This window comes from Eptatretus burgeri, chromosome 12 (genome assembly GCF_056783735.1).
Source record: "Eptatretus burgeri isolate ZD-2024b chromosome 12, Ebu_testis_v1, whole genome shotgun sequence".
NCBI classification, from domain to species: domain Eukaryota; kingdom Metazoa; phylum Chordata; class Myxini; order Myxiniformes; family Myxinidae; genus Eptatretus; species Eptatretus burgeri.
In genome coordinates, this window is record NC_140972.1 from 63,943,559 (window position 1) to 63,964,102 (window position 20,544).

Below are 20,544 nucleotides of genomic sequence, written 5' to 3' on the forward strand. Positions count from 1 at the left end.
CAGAACCTCCTTCACCTTCGATGGCAGAGGTAATAATGCAGAGAGCTTTCGATTCCACAGAATCCAGGAAAGAACAATGTGATGCAGAGGTGCAAACCCATAAAGGAAACCAGTACTCCCGTTGAACTATGGACAAATGCCTTGTACACTTCGTTCTGATATTTTTAAGGAATTACTTGAACTAATTGAAAGCCAGTCTACAACTGGCAGCACAGAGACTTTTGCTATCGGGCCAGCCTGAGAAAGGTCTTGGCTCTGATGTTGAGGCTGAGTTAAAAAGAATGACCTTCTTCCAGTGTTTGACCATGGAAATTGTTAGGTGGGTTTATCTGAAGATCATTCCAGAGCCACAGGGCGACAGATTCCATTTGTCAGAACAACATCCATTCAAATCCAGGTTAGCAGAGAATGATGCAGCTGTTGTCTGTCTGTCTGTCAGTGCGATGGCATACTGTATGACACATTGTGCAGTCATCTGCAAAAAGGAAGAAAGCATTTTCCAGAGTATCAAAAATGTTTTGTTATTACATAGATGAAGAACAAGACAGGACCCAAGACTGCCTTGCTGCCAGATACGGAGGCTGCCAGGCATGATGGCAGCCAGCTATGAAGGCTCCCTTTGATTCTGCAGTCAGCAAGTTTGGAAAGCAGGGTAGGATGCCAATCTCTGTCAACCATTAACTGAGAAGCAGTAGCAAGTCCAGAATTGAGTGACTGGGGCAGAATCCAAAACTGATGGTCAGAGAACAGGTTGTTTAAAAGGAAGAAACACCACATCAGCAATGATGATGGATGTCATGACTTTGCTTACAATTACAAGTAAGCTTTCTGGTGTGCTGTGAAGAGGATCTGTATTTCACCCTTCTTGTGAACAGAAGTGGAATTCGCTGACTTCCAGGCAGATGGAGGGCATTAAAGGACAGATTGAAGAGTGCAGAGGAGAAGCACAAGCAGCAGGAGCAGGATTTTAGAACATGGGCACTGATGCAATTTGGGCCCATCAACGATGAGGGATCGAGGCTGGACAGAACTTTCTCTTCCTATTCTGCTGAGGAAAAGACAAAGTCAAAAGATAGTGGGTACGAGGAGGGACAAAGTGGAATGGGTTAAATAAATGAGATTTGGAGGCAAACACCGAGTTCTGCCTTATCTTGAGCAGGGTTTGCAGTATGCAGTTTCAAGTGACAGAGGAGGTGAGTATACTCGAGATGAACAAGGTGTCACCATGACTTTGAGGAAAGAGACTGGTTGGAGATTTCAGCCTTGAGATCAGCAAGATGATATTTTTTGGTTTGCCCAAGGATGGACACGCACCTGTTGTGAACATTACGAAGGGACCTAAATTTGCCCTCAGATTTGCCTTCTTTGAAAACAAGTTGCTTAACTGCAACTTCCTTTCCACAGGATGTTGTGTACCAGGGCCTGGAAAAGGATGGATTGGATTTCTGCAAACAGGATTAGATAAACGGATGAATTAGAGAGAGTAAGCTTTTGTGGAAGTATTCCCTGCTGCAATCAATTCAAGATGCTGTGGAGATGGCAGTCAATCCCTTAGTGAGGGGGCAGATTGCAGTTTCTATGTCACGAGTTGGCCTGTGTATACAGATTCTGTGGTGTTGGGCTCTCTCCCTAGCAATAGCCTGAGACATGGATTTTGACATGACATGGTCAAAGGAGCCAAAAGAGATGGGGGATAAATAAGAGACTGGATGGAAAATTCTTTATTCCAATCAGAGGAATCCTGTGAGAGTAATGTTTCTGTTAAGTGTAGAATGTCCGAAGCTGCAGCAATAATCCTAAAGATTTGGTGACATTTGAACAGAAACCTCGAATATACAGAAGGGTACAAAAGTCTGAGTCCAGTTGCAAATTCATTAAATTATATGTGATAACAAAATAAATCGTTTAATATGAAATGAAAAGCAATTTCTAGGGATTTCTAAAAACTCAAGCACAGACTAACACTTATTATAATAGCTTATCATGTATCAATCTTCAATTCACATTTACCAGAATTCTCAAAAAGTTGTGATCACAACTCAAAGTAAACTATACATGAGCACTGAGCAGCTAAAATGAAGTGTTGTAGTAGCGAATCTATCACATTTACCAATTAAATCTAATTGACGACTCATTGCACTCTGTTCCTTGTCATGAACATCACGTGTTCCTCTCCACACTAGTGCACTATGATATGTAATTTCGGAGGATTTTTGTGCCAAAATTGATTTTTTTTGCAGTTTTGTCAACTATAGGGGATAAATTAACAGAAAAATTTGGGGTTTAATTTTTTCGTGAACTTTTAGGGTATTTGGGGCGGCCATTTAGGGGGGTGACCCCCCAAATATTGCTTGGCCTATATCTTCGCTCCTAGACATACTAGCTTCATAATCTTGGTGTCTAGGATAGGGTTTATGGGGGCTTTGAGTTCAATTATGATGGTTATGAGGTGATCTGCGGTCAAGGTCATAGGTCCAAGGTCACCACAGGGTCATAAATGGACTCAAACGGTCAATTAGCCAAAATAATTGAACTATATCATGTCGTACCACTTTATATGGGTTTTTGTGGGTGTGGAATTCAATGGTGACATTCTTTTTTATTGGAGGTCATGATGAGGGTATAAAGGTCATGGTCAAGGTCATTTGGGTGGGCAATTGTAATGTATTTCAAGGAATATATATGAAACTCTCTGGGTATACCCATAATTATAATGATAAGTTTAATATCATTAATCAAGTATGATAAGGTACTTACAGGTCATATTTGTTCATGGAAATAAATTCCAATTAACAGAGCCAAATTGTCATTTCCCCCTAAAAATGCAGTATCGAATTACATTTCCATTAAAACTTCCTTTAGGATAAATTTCTGTTCATCAAACATAACATTTAACTTAACCATTATAAACTTTCAAATCAAATGATTAAGGATCTACATAATGTGTTGATCAATAAAAATAGTCATTATACATGTATCTTGATGTGTTATGTCCCTTATGGAACACCATGTATTTCTGGGGATTTCCCCATTGAACCATGCTGGTGCCAAATCCATCATGCCATGTTTTGGAAAATAACTGGAGAAAAGTGGCTCTCTTGAGAGGTATGTATGCTAAAACTTCCACCAATATCATAATGTAATACCATAGTCTCTAAATTATTATGTTATTTGGTCAAATATTCTATTTAAATTTAAACTTTCATTATATTAACTAGTTTGTGTATGGTGGCCTATACGTGCCATACATTTCTGACTAAAATTATAGCATTAAAAAAGAATGATACATATTTTCAAATCCAATGAAAATAACATTCTATGTAATGTAATATTAAGGTAGACTATGATGATATGATATCAAATAAAAAAAAATGGAAAAGGCATTCTTAGTTAAAAATTATCAAATCTGTGTTGGCAGAATAACTGAATATGAACATAGTGGTCTGTACATCTTGCCCATTATTTTCTTCTTTATTTTCAGGTGTTTCCCTGTATCACTGTGAACTTGCCCATGCAGTCAAGCTCTGAACACTTTAACCTACCTGAAAAAATGTCTCAACAAAAAACTGCAGAAGTGAGGACTTGCATCATTTGCAAGGAGGGAGACTCTGTCAATAAGAAACTTGTTGATAAACATGATATATCACTCGTGAAAGATCTAAAAGAAAAGGTGGTGGAGCGGGCTAATCTAGGTGATGTGAACCTCAAATCACTGGCAGATCATTTTATTAGCTCCCCCAACTTCGCTGGGAGCTCTTCAGGTCGAAAAACATGGTGTCTGAGATGCTGCACCCCACCCGAGCTACACTGCTGCCTCATATTCAACGGGCAAACTTTGTATGCATGGTGAACAAAGCTTATGTCATTACACATCCCCAATTTCCTAGTTTGGAAGACAGCGGTTGCGTACTCGAGGATGGTGCAATCTTCCCTCCACCTGCTCTTGCACTACCTGCTCCACAAGCAGTTCTAGAGCTGATCAAATGTGGCTGTAAATCCTCTGCACGCAACTGTTCTTGTGCAAAAAATAACCTCCCCTGTACGCCGCTTTGCAAATGTCATGACCACGAATGTCAAAATGTCAGGCATGACGATATTGAGGATGAAGATGTATAATGTACAGGTTTCTGGTTTTATAAATTTACAGGTTTATAGTTTTGGTCATGAGATCAAGAATGTGATGCATTATAGTATGCAATTGCTCTGGATTTTTTTTTGCCAAAATTAAGGTTTCATACTTGCACATTATATCACGAGATGTGCCATATTTGGTTTTCAGCATATTTTTACCTACCGAAATGACCTTGACCATGACCTTTATAACCTGATCATGACCTCCAATAAAAAAAAAGTGTGTCACTATTGAATTCCTCACCCACAAAAACCCATATAAAGTGGTATTACCCAATTTAGTTCAATTATTTTGGCCGATTGACCTTTTGAGGCCATTTATGATCCTGTGGTGACTTGGACCTATTACCTTGACCTCAGATCACCTCATAACCATCATAATTGAACACAGAGCCCCCATAAACCCTATCCTAGACACCAAGATTATGAAGCTAGCATGTCTCGGATCGAAGATATAGGCAGAGCAATATTTGGGGGGTCACCCCAAAAAGGGCCGCCCAAAATACCCTAAAAGTTCACGAAAAAATTCAACCCCGAATTTTTCTGTTAATTTACCCCCTATAGTTGACAAAACTGCAAAAAAAAAAAAAACAATTTTGGCACAAAAATCCTACGAAAGTCATTTTTGTTATATATTGTTGTAAATTTCCGCCCGTTCGGCATGTGGACGACCGCCTTAGCCAAATTGCGGCCGCGCGTGCCCACCGAACGCGCAATCGAGTCGTAGCTTCCGGATCAACGCTGAAACCCAGCTACGGGTGTTTTTAACACAACATAAACCAGCCAATCCCTCTGTCCACGCGCTACAGGGTCGATCGCCGAATTGTCGATGTAGCGAATTATTCGCGTAGACAGAGATACCGGGAGTTTATATCTCGACGGGGCCTGCACGAAAACGAGCCGCTTAAGCAGCTCGTTCCGTATGCGATTGCCGAGCGGTTTTATAATCGCCAAGTCCTGTCGGACCAGATGTACGTTTTATCGGCTTGATAATCAGCCAGCTAATATTCCGAATGCATCATGGCAGTCAATGGCAGAAAGTGACACAACGTGCAGGTTAACATTCAAACAATAGGGGTATTTATTTTAAATGCACATATGCAATGAATGGGGGGATGGGGACAAGACACGAGCAAAAACCTACAGCAGATGTCTATTATCACGTACACAATCCTGCACTTAATCAGTTCTACTTAGGTCGACAAGGTGCCACAGACTTTCATCCAAAACCTCAGAAAGAAAGAACCGGGCTCGTGAGCCTTTATAATTACTCGGAGCCGGGATGACCGAAGGGGCTCAGAGAGACCGGGTGGGCTACCTGGCCACCCTCGTGGTGACTCGCTGGGTCCTGGTTCGGCGAACCTCGGTGTCTTTGCCTGGACCCCCCAAGCTCCGACTGGCTCCCTTGGTCGTCTGGTGTCCACTGCGGCCTGGCTTAGCCGACGACGCGCTGGAGGAGTGAATGGGTCTCGACTCAGGCCTCCTGGTCGCGCCGGCGAACTCCCAGCGAACCAACTGCCCAAAATCCGAACTCTCCAGCTCTCAACGGGGCGTGTCTCTCCACTCCCACCGCCAACCGTAAGCCACGAACTCGAAGCAACCAGCTCTCCACTGCCTCCGAGCTCCCCACGCTAACTCAACTGCAGCGCTCAACTGCAGCGCTCTCCTCAAGCGCTCCCAACTGCACTCAACTCTCTGACTCCCAGACTCCAGACTCTCTCCAACGGCCAAGCCCAACTCCACTCAACTCAACTCCAGACTCTCTCCAATGGCCCAACCCAACTCCACACTCTCTCCAACGGCCCAACCCAACTCCACTCAACTCCAGACTCTCTCCAACGGCCCAGCCCAACTCTTTATCGGGTCCGGGGGTGCTCGCTCTTTCACCTTCGACCCTTCACCCCCGGCTGGCTCCGCCCCTCTCACTTCTGATTGGCCAACTTCTTCAGAGGATAAGGCCTTTTTGATCCGTTCTTGCCGTCAAACACGGCCGTGTTGGAAATCACCGTCAAACGCGGCCGTGGGTTGTTGTTCTTGTGACGATGTGTTTGTTGGTGAGAAGATGGCGGTGTTGTGGAGATGCTGGCGTCGTTAAGATGTTTGTGGAGAAGATGGTGAGGAGAAGATGGCGGTTGTGGAGAAGATGGTGAGGAGATGTTTGTTTAAAATAACGATAGGAAAGAATAACACGACCTCAAAGGTTCACAGCCCGGCACACGAACAATTCCCTTTACACATCGGTGGGGATTCTAACCTAAAACACGTACTTATCGAAATAACTGATCTCTGGTGAACATGAATTATGTTTTGTGAATTTCCACCACCGTAACAATATCATAGTGCACTACACGTCCATAAAGCTAATAGCCCACTTTATGTAACTACGGAATACAGATTTATCAAGATTAAATCTTAAATTAAAATAAAATGGCTAAAATTTCAGTAGATCACCATACACAGAATTGTGTTTTGCTAAAAAAAAGGAAATACATCGAGTGAAATAGCTCACATTACTCGATTTTCAAGGTGTGGTATCCAAAGCAAAATCAACTAGCATCCGTTGAAGACAAAGTCTTCAATATCCCCCGCCATAGTAGATGAGGTCAAGTAGCAAAAGGCACCAGTTAAATTTATTCTTGATGTGTGTACCAAATTTCATAAAGAAATAGTTAATAGTTTTGCAACTATGCTATGGAAACAAAGGTTAACCTCAATTATTTCTTAATACCCAACTTGTTTCCATGGAAAGTGACAGAAATTTTTTTGGGGGAAATCTCTAAATATCAAAAGGCACGAGTTCACCACTTGCTTGATATGTGTACCAAATTTCGTAAATATATCTTGAGGGGATTTGTAGTTAAGCTCCGGAAACGAAATGTGACGGACGGACGGACGGAACCCATTTCTATAATCCCCGCCAACTTCGTTGGTTGGCAAGTACAGAGAAACATCATCTGTAATTGAAAAACTCAGGACTGGAAATCCCACAAAGCTGTCTAAGGATACAAGGTTATACAAGGAAATTAGACGCAGGTGGAGGCCATTCAGCCCATCATGCCTGCAACACATCAACACCACACCAATTTATCAACACCAGACCAAAATAATAAAAATGCAAAACAAACAAAAAAATTGGTGTTTTTTGTGGGTTTTTGTAGTTTTTTTTTCTTTTCTTCCAAGGTGAGGAGGCACGGGCGTAGATGGGCGTGGGTAACATCAACCACACAACACCCTTTGACGAGACCCCCACCAACACTCCGTACACAAGCACACAATCACCCATCAATGCTCAATATCCCGATAGCCCTCCATCTCCAATACTTCCAGGTACCTATCTAATTCCAATTTAAACTTATCTACTGTTTCTGTTGCCACTATCTTTCCAGGGAGACCATTCCGTGCATTAATAACTACTCTTTGAATAAAAAATCCCTGCCTTACTACCATCTTAACTCTCCTCTTCTTTACTCTAAGGTGATGAACACTGGTCCTATCACTGTTTACTGTGCTAAATAATTCTTCTGCACTTATTTTATCTACACCCTTTATTATCTTAAACATCTCAATCATATCACCTCATAACCACCTCCTTTCTAGTGTTTGAAGCCCTGTCTCCTTCAGGTACTTCTCATTGCTGAGCCTAGCGAGGCCTAGAATCAATCTAGTAGCCCGGCACTGAATACTCTCTGGGCCAGCAGCTATGTCCTTCTTAAGTTGTGGTGACCAAAACTGCATACAATATTGTAGATGTGGCCTCACTAAATTCCTATACAATGTTAACACTACCTCTTTTGATTTATAATTAATCCCCCACTGAATACAAGCTAAAACCTTATTTGCTTTACCTATAGCTGATTGGCATTGTGCTGCCTGCTTACCTCCCATATCTATTACCACCTCCAGATCCTTCTCCTATGTGACATGCTCCAAAATTACCCCTTGCATCCTGTAATCTCTATTTTCATTATCCTTTCCCATCCCCAACATCCAACACTTGTTCAGGTTAAATTCCATCTGCCAATCTTTTGCTCAATCTATGCAAGTATCAATACTTTCTTGAATCTGATCATCACCCCCTCTGCTATCCACCTTACCTCCAAGCTTTGTGTCATCGTCAAATTTGGTAAGCCTACTCTTCACTACACTTCAGCAAGACACTCAACCACACTGGCCACTTTCTGCCTCTAGTTTTACACCTCATTGGCATGTACTTACTCTGCACTCTCCACATTTGCTCATTGAAGAGTTTGCATTTCTCTGATGCTGATTGTCCGATTGTTAGTCTCCCAAGCTACATCACCCAACTCTCTCCTCCTACCATCAAGGTTTGCCTTCCTCATATCTAATAGCCTTACTCGACTATCCTGAACTCTAACCCTTAACAGAATCTTTGCACACAGAAAGTTTTGGTCACTTGATACTAAATGCTCCCCGACCTCCACCTCCTCCACCATATTGGGATCGTTGCATCAGAGGAGGTCTCGAACACTGCACTCCCCCTTGTGGGCTTATCCACAAACTGGGTTGAAAAGCAATCCTGGACTAAATCCAGGAAATCCTCATCTGCTCTGCCCTTTCCCTGTTCCTGGACCCAACCTATCCCTGGCAAGTTAAAACCACCCATAATCAATACTCTTCCCTCACCACATACCCTTTTGAATTCTTCATGCACTCCTCCTTCCTAGTCTTCCTTCACACCCAGAGCCCAATAAAAGCATCCTTGCAGTATCTTACTGTTTTTACAATGTCTCACCTCTACTCATGCAGAATACTCTACATTAATTCCCTCCTTAATGTCACCCCTTTCTCTTGTTGCAATGCTGTCTTTGACCCAGATTGCTGCTCTTCCTCCTATTCTCTCCTTCCTTGCCATCATTGTCAATGGCGCACACCGATAAACCTTGCCATCTTGTAATCCTGTCCTCCAGTTACTCTCCTAAAACCATGTCTCACTTTCTGCAACTATATTGTACTCCTCGCCGTCTACTTTGGCCGAAAGCTCTTCATTTAAACTCCTGGCATTGATGTAGAATATGTTTAACGTTTCCCTTCCTGAAATTCTATTTCCTTGCCTGGCCTTACTCATCACAATTACATCATCAGTTCCTTCTTTAATAGCTTCCCCACCCTCCGCTGACTTAAAAAAGCCTGGATTGCTTCCTCAATTCCCACTGCAAACCTTGCTGCCCCCTTTTTATTTAACATATGGCCATCATTCCGGAAACACTCCCTTTGTCCCTGAAATGATTCTCACTGCTTCTTAAATGCAAAACCTTCCTCCCTACATGATTCTTCCAGCCATTGGTTGACGTCTCGTGCTCTGCTCATAATTTCTAGATCATTTCCTAATCTTGGGAGAATACCAAAAAACATGACCTCAAAACCCTTTGCTTTCAGCCACTTACCCAATATCCTGTATCCATTTTTCAAAACCTCTGAATAAACTTTCCCTGAATCATTGGCTCCTCGGTGCACCACAACCAACTTCTTCCTACCGTGACCCGATACGATGTCATTTACCCTTCCTTCAATGTCTCTAACTCCTGCTATTTCAAAGCTGCACAGAAATCAATGTCTACGATCCTTTCTGCAGAATGAAGAATCAACTGTACATATTTAATCTTCTCATTACCGATAAAAACTGTCTCCCAGACCTCATTACGACCAATCTTTATTGCTGCACCTTCACCACTGCCTGCGCTCGCTGCACCCTCACCACTGCCTGCGCTCGCTGCACCCTCACCGCTGACTGCGCTCGCTGCACCCTCACCGCTGACTGCGCTCGCTGCACCCTCACCGCTGACTGCGCTCGCTGCACCCTCACCGCTGACTGCGCTCGCTGCACCCTCACCGCTGACTGCGCTCGCTGCACCCTCACCGCTGACTGCGCTCGCTGCACCCTCACCGCTGACTGCGCCGCCGCACCCTCACCGCTGACTGCGCTCGCTGCACCCTCACCACTGACTGCGCTCGCTGCACCCTCACCGCTGACTGCGCTCGCTGCACCCTCACCGCTGACTGCGCTCGCTGCACCCTCACCGCTGACTGCGCTCGCTGCACCCTCACCTCTGACTGCGCTCGCTGCACCCTCAACGCTGACTGCGCTCGCTGCACCCTCACCGCTGCCTGCGCTGCTCGCTGCACCCTCACCGCTGCCTGCGCTGCTCGATGCACCCTCACCGCTGCCTGCGCTCGCTGCACCCTCACCACTGCCTGCGCTCGCTGCACCCTCACTGCTTCCTGCGCTTGCTGCACCACCACCACTTGCTCCCGCTGCACCACCACCACTGCCTGCTCCTGTTCCACCACCATCGCTGCCTGCTCCAGCTGCACCACCACCGCTGCCTACTCCAGCTGCACCACCACCGCTGCCTACTCCCGCTGCTCCACCACCGCTGCCTGCTCCCGCTGCACCACCACCACTGCCTGCTCCCGCTGCACCACCACCACTGCCTGCTCCCGCTGCACCACCACCACTGCCTGCTCCCGCTGCACCACCACTGCTTGCTCCCGCTGCACCACCACCACTGCCTGCTCCCGCTGCACCATCAGCACTTCCAATAGCCTCAGTAGCTTCACTCCACAACCTTAACCAACTATTAATTATCTACAAATTTCTCACATTCCGCTGGTTGCTGCAAATTATCTTTGTTCCTTCAACCGAGTAATAACCATCCTCAAGTGGGCAATTTCCTCACACTTCCTGCAACAGTAAGTACCCTCTGCTTCCCCTATTCTTGACATGGCCCAAATTGAGCATCTATCACATTTTATGTCCTCCTTTTCCTTTCTCTTTCACTCTGTATACCCTTTTTCACCATCATCTTCAAGGCCCCAACTGACTTAAATGCGAAACTTAAAACAAGGCATCCCCTGCTTCTTTCAATAAACTAACACAAATACCCGCAAAACCGTTTTGAACACAACTACACCTTTGTAAATGCAGTCCCACACCCCTGACACAAATTTTGATAACAAAAGACGCAACACAACACAGAAAAAAAACACTTATCTTGTTCTGGCCAAGGAGCTTACGCAGACTCGTGCGAACAAACGTTAGTGACGTCCTCACAGTTGTTGTTGGTAGTTGGGGGGGGGGGGGTTAAGTTCAGGTGAAGAAGGAGACGAGAGACACCCTGCTTCAATTTTTAAAAAAAACAAAGGATTGAGCTGAGGGTTCAGAAGCAACAACAACTGGAACAAGGAAGTGAAAATGAGGCAGAAGACAGAGGGCACATCCACCAGACAATCACAGGTAGGCCTGACTGAACTTGAGAGACAAATCAAATCATTCAACATCGCAGGACACTACTTGGAACAGAACAGTTGATTAAAAAAACCACAAAAAACAAAACAGAAAAATACAACGTAAATGGTCTGGGGAACTTAGCTAAGATTAACTGGTCGGAGAGTACGTCGACCAGCCGGCCACGTGTGCCGATCCCCAAACCGGAAATCAATCACCGTGATGAGCATTAATTGAAGATAATATCCTTAAAAGGGTACCCAAGAAAAAAATTATTTTCTGAAAACCATTGAGAATCATTAATCACAGTCTAATTTGATGGGGGAAAAAATTAGAATTTTTTTTTGCCAATCACAGTGTCGAAAAAAGACCGAGAGTGTCGATTTCCGATTTCGCCAGTGAAGTCACAGTTATGAACTCACCTTGATCCAAATGATGGCTTACATAGAGAAACAGTGCATTTTGTGGTCGGATTCAGATACTGAGTCCATCGTCATGAGCAATACTGAAGGTTCTCAGAATGTTGAAAGTGACTGGTGTGATTTTGAAGCAACGGTTAGAGACAAAATTAGTAATAGAAATGCTTTTGGGGGAATTGTGGAGCCGTATAGTTTTGAGCCTTGGGCGAGAGATTCAGAGGAAGAAGGCGAAAGTGTAATTGAATCGGAAAATGCTGGTCACAAGTTCACTTCAGCTTGGTGGGGTTTGATTTTCTGTTCAACTGACAGTTTATAATGGAAGGATTTTGTATTAATTAATTGATAAATCAGCTTACATATTACTCGAGCAGAAATAGCTGTCATTGATTGACAACACAGACACCACGGACAAAATGGGCGATGAATGCTTTATTCCACTGTCGTAGGCTGTCCAGGTGTCTTGTATGTTTTGGGATTGTCCTGTTTCATGCTTTCCCCAGATGCCATTTGCGTCCATGGCATGTCCCACCATCATGTCCGTGAGGTGTCAATGTCCATCCCCAGTGGATGGGGAATTGTGGAGGGGGGAGGAAGTATGAGGTTGGTGGAAAGGAAGGGGTTGGATTGTGGTGGGTACTGTGGGGATGGTGGCTGATGGGGGATTGTGAGGGTGATGGCTGATGGGAATTAAGGAGGGGGGAGTGGTGCTGGTGGTAGAGGGGTGGACCCAAAACCTTTTAGCATTCTCAGTCAAATCCTCTCGGAGGAGTAGATGATGCATACATACTTTCTATCCACCATAAAAAAGATGGTGGTTCAATTGATTTGTAGAAATTTGTGTTGATAATAGATAATTATTTTAGGTGCTCTTGTGGAAATTGCCAGGGAAATGGCAACAGGTGTTTGATTCACTGCTGAATTCGTCCGTGTACATATGCTGGTAGCTGAGTAGAGATAGTGTTACAGCTTTGAATGATGGCTGTTTCTTCTGCATAATTGTGGGTATGGCCTCGGCTCACAATCATGGTGGATAACCCCAAGATCGAGCCATCTCTGTTGTTTCATAACAGTTCTCTGTAAAATGTTCTGAGCACAAAAGCAAACATTTTCGAAGCCCGATCCACACTCGGGTATTTTGGACAAACCTCGTCCAATTTCTGGCAAACAGCGTATTTTGGCCATTGGTGTAGCATGAAACGATCTCGGTTTATATTACTATATTACTATACAAGCACAAAGGATGCATTGACTTGGCATATTTGTGGAAAATGAAAAATTATTCACCGTTTGAGTTAAATCGTACCGTGATGTAACCCGGTCACAGTATGGATCTGGTGGTCTATTTCCTGGTGAGACAAAGGTGCAAGAGTAGAGGATTTCTTTGTATAAAATGTGTAGGGAGAGAAGTCAGTTCTGGGGAAAATCACTGTTGTCCCTAATAATGCTCAAGAATTTGTGGTTGGTTCTTCAAGTCACAGAGGTGGTACTGTCCGTGGGGAGGTGGTGACCACACTTCGGAGCCCACGTCTCAACGCTCTGTTCGCCTACTGCTCTGCACCCGTCCAGTTGCATTCCCCAGGTGTGGCACTTGGTGTGGTTTACCTCGAAGATGCTCTCGAACCAGCTGACCTCTCAAACCAACTATACTCCAACTTTTCTCTCCCCTATTCAGAACTGGACTCAACTCTGCTCTTAACTGCTCTGCCAGGGATCATATCACCCTCACTTATGTCGCTTCGCATGTCTGATTTTTGTGATCCAGCCACGTCGATTGTCTGGCGCTCTGTGATCCAGTCATCATGATTGGTTCCAGGGATGCAATGGACAGAGCTGCTGGTACAATGGGGTTTTATAACGGGGATGCGATGGATGGGGCTGCTGGCATGATGACAACAATGCTGGTAGGACTGGTGGTTTGGCAATAACAATGCTGGTAGGACTGGTGGCTTGGCACTGCTGTACTAAACATGTTGATGTATACTATTGAGGTGTTACTGAATGGATTTGTGTGGTTTGTGGTGTGTATTGTGGAGTGAACGTGGTGCATGATTGGAATCTGTAAAGACTTGAGAAGTGTTTGCGAATGGAGTTTGAGAATGAGTGTTTGAGAATAAGGTTCGAGTATTGAGTTGGAGAATGAGGAAAAGAACAATGGGGATAGTTTTAACTACATTGACAAAGCATCTTTCCCTTCCACCAATTTGATGGGGAAGGGGAAATTTAGCGAAACAAAATTGCAACAGATATAACCACATGAAGGAATCCTTTTGTGTTGGATGCGTCTCCCTGGGGTCTTACAAAACTGTAACAATATGAACCATGGATCAGCATTTTCATTGTGTAAAATGAACCAAGGGCAGGACTGGATTAAAGCATAAATCAGTTAGGCCATGGCCTAAGGAACCACACTTGAAGGGGTCCTGCTGTTAATGTGCTTGAAGGGACTCCACACCTAATGGACTTTATTTTATAGTGTAATGAAAACTTTTTCTTTCAGAAATCTGAGCTTTTTGTTGTACATACTCATGGCCTGTCTCTCTCTCTCCTCTCAAAACATTTAAAATATCCTAGAGACCTGCAAACTCTTAAATCGGCCCTGAACCAAGGTACGATTTGAACCAAGGATCGGTACTATATTTGTGTAAAATGAACTAATATACCAATTTGAACCAAGGATTGATAATTTAATTGTGTAAAATGAACCAAGGCACGAATATGAACTGAGAATCAGTGCTTTCATTGTGCCAAATCGATCAAGGTACCAATTTGAACTAATAATCAGTACTTTCATTGTGTGAAATGAACCAAGGCACCAATTTGAACTGAGGATGTGCTGTGATATCTTTGCTGTTAAGAAAAATGATCATTTTGGAATTTGACACTATCTCTCCCAGGCATTCCTGCAAGTACTCGATATACATATACACTGGATAAGAGATCAGACGAAACCGATATATAGCACGATATCTCAAAAAGTTGTGGAGGGATTCGGATGAAAGTTGGTGAACAGGTTGGGTATTAGACAAGGACGAATTGATTCAGTTTTAGTGAAGATCCAAATCCGGATCCGGACACGAGAATTATTTGATTGTTGAAGTGAATCTTCACCATTGAGAGATAGGGCTAAAAACGATCTTTAGCATGATGTTTCAAAAACGTATTATGTTCTCATGGATCAGGCATTGTGTGGCGGAGGAATGCGCTCGACCGAGTGTCCTTCGAGTTGTATCTCTTTTGGTTTGGTTATAACATTTTAAAACCGGAACAAGATTTGGTGGACAGCCTGCACTTCATTCATAAGCCTAAAATAATCTTCATATGATCCATGGTAAATTTCCCAATCGGATTTTAAACATATATCAATAAGTTGTTAAACTCATTTTACTCTCTTCTTTTCTTTAAGTGTCAGGTGCATGCAACAACTCAAGATGTTCCTTACTAAACCTCCCATTTTTGAAATCTTTCAACCATCGCAATAATAAAAGGCTTCCTTTTTTCTATTGTGGTTATCATGGGCTTCCGCTAGTAACTCGAATAAATGAAAAAATACGAATAAATATCTTCAGTATTGTGAAAAATTGCAGTTTGAAATCATGGTATGGGTTTACATGGATTTGTGCAATAATTGTTCAAACTGCACTTCATGAGTACTGTTGATATTTCTTGTACAATCTCTAAAAATGCAAATGAAAAACGAACACTTTTTTTTAAAATTATAAATATTGTTGCGTGAAGGGGGGAGAGGGATTCATAGCTTGATTGTGGTAAGAATAGTCTGGTCTGTATGTCCGCACAGATTATATTACTCTTGAAACAGGGAAAATGTCAGAGTAAGTGGTATTGTAAAACGTGCACTGAAGATGTAGTGAGTGTTAACTTTAACACAATAGAGAGTAAGTTTGTTGTGTAAAACCTCCTGTTTTTGAGTGAGGCTGGGTGAGGACTTGGGCTATAAGAGAAAACATCGCAGAATGTTTGGCTGGCGCACCACATGCCATGGTGGCGAGGTCTCTTGTGGCCTTGGAGAAGGAGCATAAGACTTGTTATCGGGGCCGCCCCATTGGGCGGGATGGCCCAGAAGATGGCACGCCTGCAGCCACGGGCGGTCATTGGTAGGAATTAGAGACCCAGTGTAGTAGTTTGTTTTTTGGAGTTGTAGACTCATTGTGGTCGTTGAAGTTGCAGTTGAGTTGGAATCAGACCGATGCAGAGGCAGCATCCCTCTCCTCGTCACCATACCTCTCCACATCACAATCATCCAGTCCTGTACCGCACGAGCACTGTGCAACACCAGCCTGCACACTGGACCCACAACCAGCTTTTGCCTTGCTCAAGTCCTTGCTCATTCCCCATTGTTGTACGAGTCCTGATATTTTTATATTTGGCGCCAAAAAGGGGTTATTTATTTTCATTGTACATAAGTGCGTGTACCTTCCTACTCATTTTTCCTTTAACAGACTGGTCTGTGCTGTTTTATTGATATCATCTTGTCTGCCCTTATCCATGTATTTCTTTTAATAAACCCTATTTAAACAATAAGAGACGTTTTCCCACTCTAACTCCCGCGCGTTGCACCACCTACTTCGGCCTTGGATTGGAGCAATCTTTGGGGTTTTGTAAATGATAAAGAACAGTTAATTGAACGCAGTGTGAATTTTGTAAGTTTGGCGATCTTCAGGAGTAGCAAAAGCTCTTGTCGTGATGGGTGGCATTGGTCAGACTCGCCGACGCGACAATATCTTGTCATTGTTCGTGAGATAATTTTAGGACTGATCTAAGTAAGCTTGTATCGTAGGCACGCATCAATCAATTTGAATAAAAGGAATGAATAAAAGATCAATTCAATGTAAAGGTGTTATTTTTATCTCTGACCTGAAACCCTGAATTGAACAGGGGATTTGGCAGATACGACAAAAGAGCTCAACTGATTAGCAGCAAATACTTGAGAATAAATATAAAAATGTGTGGAGGGAGAGAAAGCTTGGAAAAGGTACTTGGAAAGAACCACCGACCTTTGATTGAGCCTGCAAGGTAAGCCATCTTTGCTGGGTAGTTCTGGACCAGGAAAGATCCATTGTCTTCAGCCTCACATACACCCTTTGTAATATAGGAGAGATAAGCTTCCATCATGCTTGCAGGACTGCCATGCTTGCAATAACTCCTGTTAAAGTTAATAAACCAAGTTTGAAAGTGTGAACGCATTTAAGACTATAATGTATCATCCTGATATTAATGAAGGTTGGGGCAGTCAAACACATCGAACTAGGAAAAGAATAATGAGGTGCATATAATGGTTTCTGTGAAGGAAAAATAAAAAGTGCTCACCTGCTTAAGATACGGCTGAAGGTTTCATATTTCTCAGGGTTAAAATCCTTTGCCAGAAGCACAAGGCTATATTGCCTCACCTGCAATTGTAGCATACATAAACATTAACCCACGTGCATCAATGTAACTCAAATCAACCTAGGAATGATAATACAAAAATTATACCGCCCATCTCAAGCTGCTTCGCTAGAATATAAATGACTGGAAATGAGAAACACCATAAAGAGAGAAATGCAGATTGCCAAAGGGCATTATTAGAGACCATCACCGAGAGCTCACCGAGATTGGTATGAGTTTACAAATAGGGAAGAATTTGTGAGTGAATGTTCAAAGAATTAAGAACTAGTGGTGGTCGGGGGCATGGAGGGGGTGTGAGGAGGTAATGCACATTGGCAGCATTTAAGTTTCAAAGAGAAAGGAAAAAAATTCATTGCAAAATTGATGTTTCACTTTTGAAGTAAGACGATGGGGACATTAATAGCAAATGTGACAGTATGCTATGTATTGATCACAAAGAAAGCACCATCATTATTTTCAAGTTTGCAATTCCGATTGCACTTGGAAACTTGCAAAGCAAACAATGTGAGAGGTGCAAACGATGTAAAAGGTTAAAAACGTGTCGCTACCAAAATGAGTTCAAGTTGTCGCCACGATTCTACATCGGCAGGAACAGCTGGTTCGCAATTCAAAGTAAAAGTAAAATAAAATCCATCGATGTGAAACATTTTACTGAAAAATTAGTAAATCATCTATACTATAAGAGAACCATGTGCGTGTGTGTGTGTTGCCATTTTTCTGAGATCGCTGAGCAGATCTCAGTCAAAGTTTCAGAGGTTCATCAGTGAATGCCTGGTAATGTTTTAGGCAAAAATATTTTTTGAAAAATGTGAAGAACATAAAGGTTGGGTTGTTTTTGGATTTTTTTTTTAATTGCTCTTTGGTGCCTTAGCCTTCATTGCTACGTGAAAGGTAATATTAAATGATCCCCGACCCCATTCCTTTGTGGATGTAGGGAAGTGTTTTAGGCACCCACAAAAATTAGAACAATGAAAACAAAGTTATTTCTTCAAAATGCGAACAGGACAAGAACAGCAATGGGCAATGCTGGGTACTCCTGCTCGTACTCTATATACGTGTATATAACTTAAGAAGTGTCTGTCTGAGTATTTTGTTTGTGAGTTTTGTTTTGTTTGACTTCAATTCTCTCTTGAAATGCTGTATAAAATGAGTTCAAAACTGGTGGTTGGCCGAAGAATGTGCATGGGAAGCTTTTAGGCAGTAAAAATAAATAAATAAATGGCACTCCTGGAAGTTGGAACTTCCCAACTAAATATGTTTTAATATTGTTACGAATCTACGCCCGCCCGGCGTGCGAATGACCGCTTTTAACCGAATCGCAGCCGTACGCCCACCGGACGAACAATTCAGTCGTGACCTCCCGGAACAATGCCGAGAACCAGTCACGGGTGTGCCTTCAACGCACACCACGGCCCAGTCCGTATTCTACCCGCGTGCGACAGGGTCAATCGCCGAATATCGATATACCTAAGTATTCGCGCGGGTAACCTACCGAGGGACCGTACCTCGGCGAAGGCCTGTTTGGACACGAACCAAGTAAGCGGTTCGTTCCGTTCTGGGATAACCGAGCGGGTATTATCGCCAGACCTCGCCGGACCCGATTCTATTATCGGTATTCAAAAACCAACTAGTATTCCGAAAAACAATATGGCACTTCAATGGGGGAAAATGACACGACGAATGGGGTACATTTAAACAAGCACATTTATTATACAAGCACATATGCAGTCAGGAATGCAAAACACTAAAATGCACGTATACAGAACAAAGGCAAAGCAAAAGGTGCTACGACCGTCTATAAGCAATTATGTAGTCACTTATACGGTTTTACTTACGGGACTCGGCGCCACAACATTCATTGAAAGAAAAACAAGGAAAAGACCCCCTCACAGACAAGGGAGTCAGCCTGGGCCCGTGGGCCTTTATAACGTGGGGCTTTGGTGACCGAAAGGGCCCCACGAGACCGTTGCAGGTTACCTGCACACTCGTGGTGTCTTGATGGGGCGAGTCGCGACGTCCCGTCCCTACGGCAGCTAGCGTAGCTGCGGTTGAACTCGGGCCTTCCGCATGGCAGGCGAGCTCTCTCCGGCTCTCTCCACACGAACGCGCGGTTTGCGCGACACAGCAGGCAAGGCTGCCCCTCCAACTCGCGCCTCCTTCGCCACGCCCGGACTCTCTATCGACTGCAAGCTCCAAGCTCCCGACTCCGACACCAGCCCAGACTTCCACACAGCTCCTTGGCTTCTTCAGACTCTCTGAACCCCGACAGACACTCTCCACTGACTCAGACCGACTTCCTCCAGACCCCCTCCAGACCAGTTGAACTGGCGCTCTGCGCAGCCTTTTATAGGACTGGTGAGACGAGATCCGACCTCCGCCCTCCGACCTCTGACCCTGTGCGGAGAGCAGAAGTTGCAGGAATCACTGACGCTCTTGATCCGAATTGCGGGAGAAGCTTGCACTTAGCGGACGTTGTGGAAATCACCGACACTGCACCTCTGACCTCTGACCCTGAAAGGAGAGCGGACGTTGCAGGAATCACCGACGCTCTTTATCCGAATTGCGGGCGAAGCTTGCACGGAGCGGACGTTGTGGAAATCACCGACCCTGCACGGCGAGAGAACCCTTGCCTCTGCCTGCAGCGATGCCGTTTGATCGGATCTCGCCGCTGCTGGCGCAAAGATGGCGTTGTTTCGGAGACGAAGGTGAAATGTTTGTGGTGTGGAGACGTTGACGGTTGCTGGCGAAGTGGTGAGGATGGCATGGTTTGTTGAGAGGCAGGTGTGGTTGTGGTGGTGGAAAGGCGGTTGGTCTGAAGCGGTTGTTGAGAGCGATGTTGCTGGTGGTGGTGGTGGTGGTGGTTGTTGTGAAGCTGTCGTTGAGAGTGATGTTGGTGGTGGAGGTGGTTGTTGTGAAGCGGTTGTTGAGAGATGTCGGTGGTGGAGGTGGTTGGTCCAAAATAACGATAGTAAAGAATAACGGCTAACTCAAAGATCACAGCCCTGTCCACACGGATAATTTCCATTAAACAACGGTGGGGAAATCTAACTGAACACGGACTTATCGGCATTACTAACTAAGGACCTATATGGTGTTCTGCGAATTTCCACAGCCGTAACAATATCAACATTATGCCACCAAAAAGAACAGCAAAGCACAGATACTGGGGATGACAAACCTTTTCAAGATCGACTTGCCAAATAAATAAATAAATTTGATAGTCCCAGATGTTTGAACTACCATGCCAAGCTTACGTTTTAACATTACAAGAAGTGTTTGTGTGTGTTTGACTTCTATTCACTCCTGAACCGCTGGACGGAATGAGTTGATAATTGGTGGTTGTAC

General features: G+C 43.9%; 1 protein-coding gene across 7 annotated transcripts in view; it reads right to left on the reverse strand.

Annotated features, from left to right (window-relative positions):
- DENND10 (DENN domain containing 10) overlaps positions 1-20,544 on the reverse strand; it is a 64,214-nt gene that overhangs the window by 18,399 nt on the left and 25,271 nt on the right. For all 7 annotated transcript variants that reach the window (XM_085848269.1, XM_085848268.1, XM_085848264.1 and 4 more), the window contains 2 exons: positions 17,122-17,201; positions 16,809-16,957 (listed from right to left, as the gene is read on the reverse strand). In XM_085848269.1, the coding sequence (XP_085704395.1) occupies positions 16,809-16,957; positions 17,122-17,201 (229 nt within the window). The remainder of the gene's footprint in view (positions 1-16,808; positions 16,958-17,121; positions 17,202-20,544) is intronic.